The following is a 12,950-nucleotide window of genomic DNA, read 5'->3' on the forward strand; positions in this document are numbered from 1 at the left end:
CAAGATGCTGATTCTCCCTAAGGTGTGAATAACTATCCTCAACAAGAGAAAAATGGTAATTGTGAAAAAACTAGAATAAATAAAGACTGACGCTAAGTGTATAAGAGGAAACCTCAGAGACATTCAAAGACAGGAAGCAAAGCATGACGTGCGCTGACTGGAAATGAAACTGGAAGTGGTTTGGGGAAGCCAGACTCTGAAGACTTGACCGCTCTCGTCTGCCTTCTCACCACTTCCCTCCAGCCTCAATCAATCAGTCATCTCCCTGTCTCTCCCCTTTCCTCCCTCCTCTCTCTCTTTTTGCTCCTTCCCTCTGATGACTTGCTTTCCTTTGGCATGATCTAACATGGTCTGACTCCAGTGATGTTTCCATGAAGCTCCTGACATCCTCTCCCTCAAGCTTCTGCACCTCAGTTTAAGTTCTAAAGACAGAGTCTGGTTAGTCATTGGTCATTCAGTGAATTTGCTCCTCTTTGGGTAGTGATGGGGATGGCCCTAAACTGGGGCTTTGGTGGGGAGAGGGTGGTAGTGAAGAACTTAGGGCTTTGTCTGCCTTGAAAGGCAGGCTGTCTCTCCTAGCTCTGAGCAGTGCAAAGGATGCTGAGTGTGCGTATCTGTATATATTGTCTTTATCTCTTGGCCATGGATATGGACATTACCTATTGATGATGCCCAGGGACCCACCACTCCAGAAGGTGTGGCTTAAAGCTCTAAGCGTATCGAGCTCAGGAGGATGTGGGCTGGCTAGACGGTTCTCCTGGTCATGGCTGGGCTCAGTCACGTGCCAGGGACTCAGCTGGCTGTCAGCTGATCCAGACCAGCCTGAGCTCCAGGAACAGAATTGCCTGGAATCAGAGGTGCATGTGTGTCCTCCTCCAGCAGGCTGGCGTGGGCATGTTCCTCGTGGTTATGACTAGGGAGGAAGAGTGGAAGCAGAAACATTCAAGGGTTTTGTCTAGGTTCTCTGGGGATCCCATTTGCTAACATCCCATTGGCCAAAGACACTCACATGGCCAAACTCAGAATCAAGGAGCAAAAAAATAGTTTCTACTTGTTTGATGAGAGAAACTGTCAGATCACATGGCAAAGGAGCTTCGCTATGTGGGGAGGAGAAAAACTGGAGCCATTAATGCAGTCAATTCAGGTGTCATGGCAACAAACTCACAGACCCATGCCACAGGCTACCTCCTGCCCCAGCAAGACTTGCCCAGAATCTTTCTGATACTTATTACTGATCCAAAGAATGAATACCAAGGTTGGAATTTTGAAGCCGCTCAAATAACGTCAAAAAATGACAATTGTGTCGCCATGTGAACTACATGTATTGAATAGCAAGACCAGAGAACTAAGACAACAGAGGGAAGTGAATTTCTCCCCCATAACGCATGCCCCGCCCACACCCACGACACACACATGACACACCTTGGCTTGTGACATCCTGCTTTCTCATTCACCGGATGAAAAAAAATGAGGCGTATTCAATTTAATAGTGCTTTTTAAGTAGCTCAAGGCTGAACATGTGTGCAAATAGCAAGTAGACCAGAAGCCCTGAAGAGTCCAAGGCTTTGTCATTGGTGCCCCCCGTGGTGGGGCATGTCAGGCAGTGGGGGCTAGTTATTTGATTGGTTTTGGGCTCAGGGTGGAAAGTGTAAGGCTTCTACAAGTGAACTACAGGGAGAGACCTACAGGGATAGATTAGCTCCAGGGATAGACCATCCAGTCTGAGAGTTATTCTGGTCTTTTACTCCTCGCCACAGAAACACAGAGTAACAGAATAACAGGGCTAAATGGACTTGTAAATCATCTAGTCCAGCAGTTTTCAATCATTAGTCACGTAAACCATTCATTGTTTTGTAGAAATGTGTTCTAGACTTTGATGGTTTTAGAGAAATTTGGCTTCTTTTTTAAAGCTAAATTATTTTAAAAAATGTATCGTTGGGGCCCTAAGTTGAAAAATCAGTGTGATCTTATAGAAATAGAAGATAACCATAAAAAAAAACAGAACGACCACCACTTTGTTATGAAATTCTGTCCAGCCGTTTGAGCCTTCAGCCTGCCCAATTTTCACTAATAAGGGAGTTCAGCAAAAATGAAGAAAGTGTTAAAGGAGTATTATCCCCAACTGACGTTTTCTTTCTGATGGAATCAGGGAGATCAAAGGGACTTGAAAAGGTCATCAGTTTCTCACTGTCTGATTCAGTGTTGTTCAGTGCCCTGCCCCTGTATTCTAAAATCATCTTGGACTTCCTGAGTTGCCATGTGTGCCCCATGCTGTAGGGAATAGCGTTCCCTACATTCACATATGGAGAAACGGAGGCCTCTTCTCTCTCTTTCCTGACAGTTACCTTTGTGCCACGTCACTACTGCTTTGCCTCTTACCTAGCAGTTTGACTAGGGGAAGGGAAAAGAAATGAAACACAAAAGAAGTCAGAGGCAGAGCTGACAGATGGTGCTTTTGACTCTACAAAGTTGGAGCTTCCCTGGTTTTCAATTACACCTGCTCTTCCCGTCCTCCACTACTGGAAGACATAGATGGTAGCCCTACTGAAAGAAATCGAAAGTTGCCCCCCACTTCATAAGGAAAACTCCTGTCTAGCTCCACCACCACCCAAGACATTTAGATCAGGAACCTTCTAGAAGGATGGAGCCATACGAAGGGAAGCATCTCCAGTTGTCTTGCCAAAAAAAGCATTGTGTGAGAAAAGAACAGAGCCATCTAAATCCAGTTCACCCTTGGAGTAGGCCATAGAAGCTGTGCTAATGGAATTCTAAATCCTCTGGCAAACTGTATGGATTTTCAAAGGGAGGTGGAGAAATCCTTTTTGTCCTGTTATCTTCTCAAGATGGATTTTTAGTTGAAAATCCTTCCTTAAAAAAAAGATAGGATAAATGTAGTCATACACTTAGCTAAGCTCTTTATTCCATTGACTGGATCTGGAATAAGCTTTTGAGACTCTTCTTCAGACAGGAGGGGAAGGGACAATCTTGGAGAAATACCCTTCTTCATCATATTTTCAAGGATGACTCTGATTACATCAAACACCGCTTAGTGTTTCATTTTAATTTTCTGTTACTCTTTAGGGAAAAGGTACTATGTACATTTTTTTTAAAGTTTCTTTTCCAGATATATTATAGGATGGAATTAAAAGGGCATGCATCTTAATCTTTGTGACATGGGTGCCTACATCTGATGCCTATAATGTGAGTGAGATTGCTTTCTTCACTCTCTGACTTTGTTACCTCATCTGAAAGGCTCAGGCCATTATTCATGTTGATGGAAACGAGAAAAATTCAGATGCCTATGGGCTTGTGTCTGCATTTGTTCATAACAAAAAGGCTCCCCTCAGCCCTTCGTAGGCCCTTTCTTCAGAGACACAGTGGGAACTTTGTACTCAAGAAGGCTTGCACGGACCTCCTGACTCTGTTCTTTCTGACTCTGAGATCCAGACAGGGATCCTCAACCTTTCTGAGCCTCAGGTCTTCATCTGTAAAATGGGGATAAGGATATCCATTGTGTCAAAATATTGTCACAATTTAAATAAGGCGGTATAACTAAAGCTCATAGCACGGGGCCTGACATTTAAGCATGCACTAGGTGGTCGCTACTATTATCTGTATTACTATATTGGGAAGGCCACTTGAGATAAATCAGAATACTTACCAGCTCTGGGGTCAGAGGGAAGACGGGACTCACTTCTTCGTTCATCACTAAATCTCCAGTCCCAGTTCCGCTAGCATGCAGCAAGTGCTCAGTGTTTTTTTTTTTGTTGTTTGTTTGTTTTTTGGATGAACGTTTGAATGGTTCTGGCATTACCCTTCATTAGTCGTGCGATCTTGGGTAAGGCATGTCACCCCTCGTGAAGTGCCCAGAGCAGAGGCTGGCACATGCTATGCTCTCCCCACGGTGTCCTCCAGTCTCTCCTGTCCTTCACTTTTGAGGATCCCAGATAAAGAACCGGGATCGGCATTTCCTGGGGAAGATGGCAAGGGAGACTTCATTCAAGGGGGTGGAGAGCTACTACGATGGCGGCTTGCGATAGGAAAGAGAGATTGGGCCCAACTCTGAATGCAGCCCGGGAAACCAGAAATCAGTGGGTAGGTCAGTAGCTGGAAAATCAGGAAGAGGAAATACCAGGGTAAGGGGGTTCCTGCCCTGCAGGCCGAACCGGCTTCTTGGCGAGGGCTGGCCAAGGTGGTCAAGACACCGGCTGGGGATGGTGGAGGATGAGAAAATGGAGCAGATATCCATGGTGATGAGTTAAGGGTGGGAATTCTGGCCAAAGTGGCTTAGCAGGATTCTTGCTGAAAATGACAATGAAGAGACAAAAGTCCAGGCCTAGCTGAAAAAGAGCCCAGAAGAGCCTGAGCAGAGCTTAGCCAGGCAGAGAGTCTCTGTCAATACCTCCCCCAGTCCTGGCTGGAAAGGAGCAGAAAGTTAGCTGGGATGGGTTCCAGAAAGCTCCGGAAAGCTACATGAATGTTGAAAACTGAACAGGGTGCACCCGGGTGGAGCATGAGAGTGGGAGCGAGGTTTCAGAGGGGCCCTCTGGAAGCAAAAGTAGCATGGCTGAAAATCAGGAAGTAAGAGAGAGCGTGACATTTCTAGGAACCGCAAGAGACTCAGTCCAGTTTGTACGCTGCGGAGGGGTAGGAAGTGGCAAGAGGTAGCACAGGACCAGACACCCTCAGAGTTCGGACTTCGTCCTGAAGCACGGGGGCCTCCATCACTGGGTTTTCCTTCCAAGGGAGAGATGATCGGCTCCTTCCAGAGGACCCTCTTGGGTGGTTTTAGTGCCCCACATGCCAGTGACAATGACGCTGGAACACACCTGACCCAACACACAAGCGCCTTACAGCCTGATCCAAACGAAGCATCTTTTCTGGCTTAGTGTCCTCACATTAAAAACCCCTTTTGGGCTAAGAACATGCGTTTTGGGGCTTGAGAGAATGTCAGAAATCACATACACTTGCCAGCCTAAGTCTAGCTCAGTGGACTCTCCTGAGAAATACCCTTTCCTCGGCCACCCTTAGAGATTCTGATCCAGTTGTCTGGGGGTGGAATGGGGCATCAGTGTATTTTAAAGCTCCCCAGCACAGCCAGGGTTGAGAACCACAATGGCGTGCCCCATGTAGCCACATTAGCTCTTGAGAAGGGAATGGACCTCCCTTGCCAGAGAGTCCAGCCAAGACTCTGGACCAGCATTGCACACCTTCCCGGCAGACCTTCAAAAGCTGCCTGTAGCAACTGCTGAGACCACCGCAGGCCCCACCCGCTTCCTACAGGCAGGCCACCTTCTAAAGCCAGTAGGAGGCAGCTGGAGAAGGAGAGTGACCTCACGTCTCCCTGCTCACCTCCGGGCACCGTCTCATTCCCCAGCCATGTTCTCCGTGTAGCACTAAGGAGCTCTGTCAAGGATTTGCTTTTCCCCTGAATTTACCTGGAAACTCCAAGCAGGCCTCATTAGCACATTACTCACGCTCCCCCAGTCCCACACATCACCTTCCTCCTCGCCCCCACCTCCAGAACTTTTTTTTTTTTTCCCACTTGCCCACTTATTCAGTGCAGTTGGGTTCTGTGCCCTAGGCCCTTGAAAAGCACATTTTCGGAATGGAAATGCCACCGGAAGAAAGCAGGTAACTAAGGGCTCCAGACTCCCAGCTCATCACCACTCATTGGCCTCCCGGCGAAATGCCATCCATCAGGGGCGCCGAGCAACAAACCCTCCACATACTTCCCAAGGCGCTGCCCTGCTTTACGCCTTCCACGCTGAGACAGCAGATCCTTAGCTTGGCACCCCTGGGTTGTTTCCCACAGCAATTAGCTGCTGCCCTGTGTTAATTCCAGTCAGTAACCCACTGCCACTGCTCTTACGCCTGGCTGGACTCTGCAGCCTCCATGGCACATTTTGGAAGTAACTTGCTGGGGCACTGAGACTCTGCATCCCCAGCTCTCCCCAGGAAAGCCCTTGACAGGCTTCCTCCTGACAGCCAGTATCCTTCACTGAGTGTCGGGGGCAAGGGACAGGGTGAGCAAGCGGGGGTCCCAACACCTCTTTCATGTCTGGTGACAACTCAGGAGCCGAACCAGCTCCCCTCTGGGATCCATTCCTTGGGATATCCACAAAGCTTTCATTTTTCTATTTTGGCTTTTTTAGAATTCTTTTTTTTTTTCCTTTTTGTTTGAGATGGCTGTCTTTTTCTTCCACCTAAAAAAACCCACTCTCCTTCAAATCAGTCCCCCCCTTTTTTTTTAAATAATCACACGGTTTCTCATTTCTTGCCTCTGTTGCTTCCTTTAGCTCCCTGTGGACAGAATGAGACCCGGGAGGATGGCAAAATAATTCAGTTGCCTCCCTGCAAGACGGGAGCCTGGATTGTGCCGGCCATCATGGCCTGCTACCTTTTAGTGGCGAACATCCTGCTGGTCAACCTGCTCATCGCTGTCTTTAAGTAAGTGGGTCCTTCCTCAGAGGACTTGGGACGGACGGAGTAGGAGGCCAGGGGAGGGCAGGCTCCGGTGCCTGAGAAAGGAGTGGCTTGATTCTCACTTGATTTTCTCTCATCTCTATTTCAGCAATACATTCTTTGAGGTAAAATCCATATCCAACCAAGTGTGGAAGTTTCAGAGGTATCAGCTTATCATGACTTTCCACGAAAGGCCGGTTCTGCCCCCACCTCTGATCATCTTTAGCCACATGACCATGATCTTCCAGCATCTGTGCTGCCGATGGCGAAAACACGAGAGCGACCCAGACGAGAGGGACTACGGCCTGAGTAAGCTTCGGGTGACGGCCCTGGGCCACCACAAAGCAGGGATTCCTACCACCTCCTGTAGACAGTCATGTAGGACCCCATGGCCACCTGGTTATGCCTGTAGGACTTCATGAGGAAACCAACCCTGCTCTCTATTAGTCAAAGGAAAAGCAGAAAGCGCTCCACAATCCAGCTTCTACCCAGTGTTTCTAAAAGGAGGTTCTACTGGCATTGGGGTGGAATAATTCTTCACTGTGTGGGATTGTCCCACACATCACAGAAGATTTAGCACGGCCGGCCTCCACACATTGAATACCAATAGCTCCTGCAGGTCCCTAAATGTCCCTCAGCACCCCACCCACACTTAGGAACCACTGGGAGCCCAGCCCCATACAGGCGAGCTCCTGTGGTTTCTCCAAGTATGTTAAATAGAGCACCTACATCAAATCTACTGGACCAGAGCCTCTGGGATTGGGGCCCAGTGGGTACCTCTTGGTGATCACTAGTGCGCCAAAGCTGAAACCAAAGCCACTTCCTCAATGGCTTCTCAAAGTCTGAAGCTTTTAACAACTTCCCTGACAAAACAATGCCCAGCTTCGTTCTAGACATTAAAACTAGTGAGTCAAAGAGGGCCTGGAATTCCAGAAGTTACTGTTTCCACTAGAAACACAAATCTAGGCAAATAGAAAACTTAGTGGGAAAAGGGTTCACATTTCCACTGGGCTCTTTCTACGGCTCTGTCAGTTATGAATTACTCTCCCTGATAGTTACAGAAAACCGGACTAACAACAACACAAATCAATAAAGTTGTATTTTTCTCGTGTAACCAAAAGTGAAGGGTAGGAGTCCAGAGCTCAGCAGTGGCTCGCTGAAGTCAAAGACCCTGCATTCCATTTTAGGCTCCGCTCTTCCTTCTTGCACTGTCTTATCTCGTGGGAGCAAAATAGCTGCTGTCTTCCCAGTCATCACATTCGTGTTCCAGACAGGAAGAAGGGGAAGGTGAGAAAATGTGGAGAGAAGCAGCTCCCTCTGAAGAGTTTAGCAGGAAGGCAGAACCTCTTCCCAGCACACCACCCCTCCCTGCAGCACACTTCTTTCTCTGGAGCCAAACTGGGTCTTGTGGTTGCTGCCAACCTCAGAGGAGGCTGGAGATGTGTGGATGTGGCTTTCCAGCCTCAGCTGTGGGTGTCTGCCACACTCCACAAACCAGAAACTGAGCTTTTGAGTAACCTGCTTTTTCTTTGACTTAGCTCCTTTCTCAGCCTTACAATGTGTATAATGCGAACTCGTCCCTGCAGTAAACCAGACACATTCAGAACTTCAGGGCTCCAGAGTGAGCCTAACGCACAGAAGGAGCACAAGGTCAGAGGTCACCCAACTGGGTTTGGAGTTAGCCTGACACTTAGTAAAGAATTTCAACCCCTTTTCTGAACATTGATTAAATGAGAAATGTCATTAGGCCCACAGATCAGACGCCATTGCTTGTTCTTCCTGTCTTCCATCTCTTGCTGTTTTTCCACAGAATTGTTCATAACTGATGATGAGCTCAAGAAAGTACATGATTTCGAAGAGCAGTGCATAGAGGAATATTTCAGAGAAAAGGATGATCGATTCAACTCGTCCAATGATGAGAGGATACGGGTGACTTCGGAAAGGTATGTTCCATGGGCACATGCCTCTCACAAGGATGTTTTGTGTCATGCCATGCCTTATCAGCTGTGTTGTTTGCACAGCCCCCCAAAACAGAGACTCCCCTTGCGTTTATTATTATTGTCCAAGCTTATGAGAGAATGGAACATTGTCTGAAGCATCTATAGACCAAAATCCCATACTTAGAGATCCTGGATGTCTCCAGGAGGCAATAGCACCCACTCTCCTGGACACTAGGTTGTTGAGTCTAGGACAGGTTTGCTGGCTCAGACCAGAAATTGGAACATTTCCGCCCAGACACCAACCAAGAGAGACCCAGCCCAAGATCTTTTCTTGGTCTGGGTCTCCAGCAGATTGGTGCTTCATGTAGACCTCCAGACATCTTTTCAGGAGGAGTAGAACAGTCCTCATACCTGGTTCATATGGATATTCAGTGCCTCTGAATCAGCAGCAGCCAGAGACTTGTGAATTAGGTACAATAATGGATGAGGGGTTTTTTTCCAAATTATTTTGTTTTATTCTTTTTATAGAACAATATGAAAACAAATGAGAGAAGCAGATTCTTCTAGCCAGTGGTGATATACTTGCAGATCTCACTGGTCAAATAGTTTTGTGGACCAGTAACACTATAAGAAAAAAAAAATCCCAAAATATAAAGAAAGAATCCTGGAAGTGTAATTTATCTAGCTTAATGCAAAGGGATTTACATTTTCTGATTTTTCTCATTTTGCTATAGACTAATAAACACTTCATTCTGGGCTGGCATGTTCAAAACCCAGCATTTGGGAACCATTCTGGTAAAGAATGTGCAGACTTATAAAGCTTGGTGTAACTTTCAACTGTAAGCATTTGAGACATGAAGATGGCACTATTATAAATAGTGGGGAAAGGCATTATATTGATGACTTCAGTTGATATGATTTAGACCTCTAAGATATGAATCAGTGACCTCAAGTTTTCAAGGTATGACATTTTATCTGCTTACCCACTTTGTACACTCTCTAGTGGCTCTGTAGAAATTACACAAGCAGCATTCTTCTGTCCCTGGCTCTTCATTTCTTTGAAGAATGCAGTCTAGATAAGCAGGTATATATACACATGCCATTGAGTGATTGTATCCATTGGTACTCCGCCAATATTAACAACGTTTAAAGCTGCGCACAAATTTTATGCACATCTGTCATTGCGCAATAGAGCATTCTAGGACGATATGATGTGAAACAATTTTCTGGCAAACAGAGGAAGGAGCTATAAATCTAAAAATCTCTCATTCTAAGGCCTTGAAAAAGCTATTTATTAATGGACATATAGCCATGTGGTTTCCAGAAAACTGTGCCACGTGGACACATTGCCTGTTGCTCAAACATATTTCCAAAGCATATGTGCATGAGACTATGAAATGCTTTTTGATCTCAAAAAGCTACAGTCCTGGGATCAAAGAAAGGTGGGGGGAGGAGTATTGAGATGCAAGAAAGCCTTCACCTCTCTGGGGAACTAGAATGAGAGGTATGGGCGCCAGCACCTGTGAACAGGTTGCAACCATGCCACCAGTTCCTTGGAACTGGATAGAAACAGGAAGGAACTATATATAACACCTTACCTGAGCCTCTCATGCCCACCTGCAAGCACTTGCAGGAGACTCCTTCCCCAAGACCGTCTTCCTCTGAGTGTGGTTACAGAGCTCTGCCCTCAAGGATGATGACCAAGGTGAGCAATTTCCAGAAATTCAGGACAGATCACAGGCACCCCCTTCCTGTGTCTTAGGCATTAACTAGCTTTCTGGAGGAATGGAGGCCTGGAGGACCAGGACAAGCTCACGTCCAAGCTCAGGTGCCAGAGACGTGAATCTAAGCCCAGGTCTCATCTTGCTTCTGTCGCTTCTGTCTGTGTTGTTTGGGGTTTGATTTTTGTTGGTGGTGGTATTGGTTTGTTTCGCATTTGCAAGTGTACCAAAAAAATCATTAAAAACTAGAATTGCACTCTGCACAACAAACACCACAAGGTGCATGAGGGAACGAAGATCAACCAAGGAAACAGAGGGCCCGTATTACCCATCTCATGCACGCTCTAGGACATATCCTTTCTGAGTGGAGTGGCAGGTGAAATCACATGTCCTATTTACATTCAACAGATAGACAACATATAATAGATAACAAATGATAGATAATACACATATATATAATATACACACACATTTGGAAAGTTACATGTTTAATTTACGTAAATTAACTGTACACATATGAGTAAGACAGTATATAATTCTCCCTTCATGTTAAACAGCCCCAATACAGGGATTTGAGATCAGAAAAAGTAAGAGCTGGCTCTGCTCTGTTAAAAGACTTGGGGAAAGGATTTCTTTACATAGCGAGCCCCACATTCCTCTCTCTGCCACCGCCTGTAAAATATAACATCTATATAAGTTTTACTTGCATAAATCTTTTTGGAAATACAAAGATACTTCCATAATTGTCAACTTAAATGCATCACTCCTAAATCATATTTTTGCGCCCAAATGTTATATAAAGAGTGCAATACAATATTCGAGAGATCACTAACACCTCATAGGAATTGATTCTGAAAAATCCTTCTTTTCTCCGTTATATTCATTTTATCTCATTGTTGACTTGATAAGCATACCTGCTATGCCTTGACCGCAATTCCCCAGATGCCCACCAGCACCGACCAGGTGAACCAAGACAGAACCAAGACACTGGCATGACTCAAAAATACCTTCCACTGACAGGATTGGCCCCTGTTCCACCACCTCTCCTTTTGTCAGTGACCAGCCGGACAGCCACGTTTCTCCCCTGAGCCAGGGTGCCAGCCTCCCTGCTGAAATCACTAGGTACTCCGTCACAAACGTTATGCATCTGTGTTGCTGTATTGGTCTAAATTATCAAGACAAGATGACTGTTGTGCCCATAAAGTCTCCTGTTAAAGAACTCTACCTTTTTAAAGTACTCAAAAAGAACCATCTGCTTAACTATATGCTACTGAGCTATTCTGTAATGCTGCCTAGAATTTATGTCAAACTCATATAATTCCTATAATTTAGAACTTTTCGTATCAGAAAAAACCTTTTCCTATCTCCAGTCTCCTGGCATTTCTTTTTTATTTCCCACTGGTTATTAAGAGTTGCCTGCATTTCCTAGTGATCGCAGCTGCAAGTTCTTAACTCACTTAAAGCAGAGTTTTCAAACTGGTAGCTCATGGGCAACATCTGCCCACAGAGGGCTGTTGGGTTGGGCTTGCAGTGATGGTTGAAATCTGTTCTGAGTGCCTCTGGCCTGGGCATCCTCTCTGCTGCCACCGCATCCCTGCTTCTGTCCTCACATGCTTCCCTGCTTCACCTGCTTACTTGATCTGCCCTCCCCGTAGGCATTTAACTCTCAGACCCATGACTTACAGCTTCCAGATCACCCTCCCCATCACCCCACCTATCAAGTTCCACTTGTCAGAAGAAGTTGCAGTTTGAATTTTCTTCTCTCCAGGAACAATTTAAGCGAAGTAGGATATACATGGTTTCTAGCATCATTTATCGAACATCATCATTCCTGAGCCAAAGGGCTTTGTGCCCTTTTTGCTCTTCACCTAGATCCCAAAAAAAAGGAACAGTCATGTGACTATTAATAGTGTATTCAACTTCTAATTTTCATAACGAAGGGAGACAAGAATAACTTCAGATATATGAGACTCATAAGTAATCAAAAACCAGTATAAGCCAAGAAATATGAGCTTTACCACCTCCCAACCATATCTTTTTTCCAGTGCTGATCTTTGGTATCTCTGCTGATTGAGTTGGATTTAAATTGCGTTCCCTTTTCCTTCCCAGGATGATGAGAAAGATGACTGGCCCAAAGGGAAGGGAAGGTGACCCCAGGGGACTTGAATAATTCACAAATTAGGTGTCAGTCTATGGAGAAGCCAGAGTTGCTTTATTTGTTCTGCATCATTGCCTTCATTTGAAAACCTGTGTGAGCACACCCTCTCCGCCAGCAAGAGGCCCTGTGATTGGTTCATGTGATACGGGAGTGTGTTTGCCCCTCATCCTATAGCCATCCTACTGCTAGCCCTCCAGGGAAGTTGTTTTTGTTTTGTTTTGTTTTTCAATTCAATTTAATTAACATATAGTGTATTATTAGTTTCAGAGGTAGAATTGAGTGATTCATCAGTTGCATACAACACCCAACGCTCATTACTTCAAGTGCCCTCCTTACTGCCCATCACAAGTTACCCTCTACACCCCCCCTCCAGCAACCCTAAAGTTAATTTTTTGCCTAAAGTTAAGAGTCTCTTATGATTTGCCTCCCTCTCTGTTTCCATCTTATTTTATTTGAGATTTAAAACAGGCCTGGCAGGGCGCCTGGGTGGCTCAGTTGATTAAGCGTCTGCCTTCAGCTCAGGTCATGATCCCAGGGTCCCAGGATCAAGTCCAAATAGGGTTCCCCACCCAGTAGAGAGCCTGCTTCTCCCCCTCCCTCTGCCCCTCGTCCTGCTTGTGTGCTCTCTTCCTCTCTCTTTATCAAATAAATAAATAAATCTTTTTA

The 12,950-nt window shown here is 45.8% G+C and overlaps 1 protein-coding gene across 2 annotated transcripts in view; it reads left to right on the forward strand.

The window, feature by feature from the left end:
- TRPM3 (transient receptor potential cation channel subfamily M member 3) overlaps positions 1–12,950 on the forward strand; it is a 495,097-nt gene that overhangs the window by 473,640 nt on the left and 8,507 nt on the right. For both annotated transcript variants that reach the window (XM_046022643.1, XM_046022644.1), the window contains 3 exons: positions 6,300–6,450; positions 6,575–6,774; positions 8,276–8,408. In XM_046022643.1, coding sequence (XP_045878599.1) covers positions 6,300–6,450; positions 6,575–6,774; positions 8,276–8,408 — 484 coding nt within the window. The remainder of the gene's footprint in view (positions 1–6,299; positions 6,451–6,574; positions 6,775–8,275; positions 8,409–12,950) is intronic.

The sequence above is a fragment of the Meles meles genome, chromosome 11, assembly GCF_922984935.1.
Source record: "Meles meles chromosome 11, mMelMel3.1 paternal haplotype, whole genome shotgun sequence".
NCBI classification, from domain to species: domain Eukaryota; kingdom Metazoa; phylum Chordata; class Mammalia; order Carnivora; family Mustelidae; genus Meles; species Meles meles.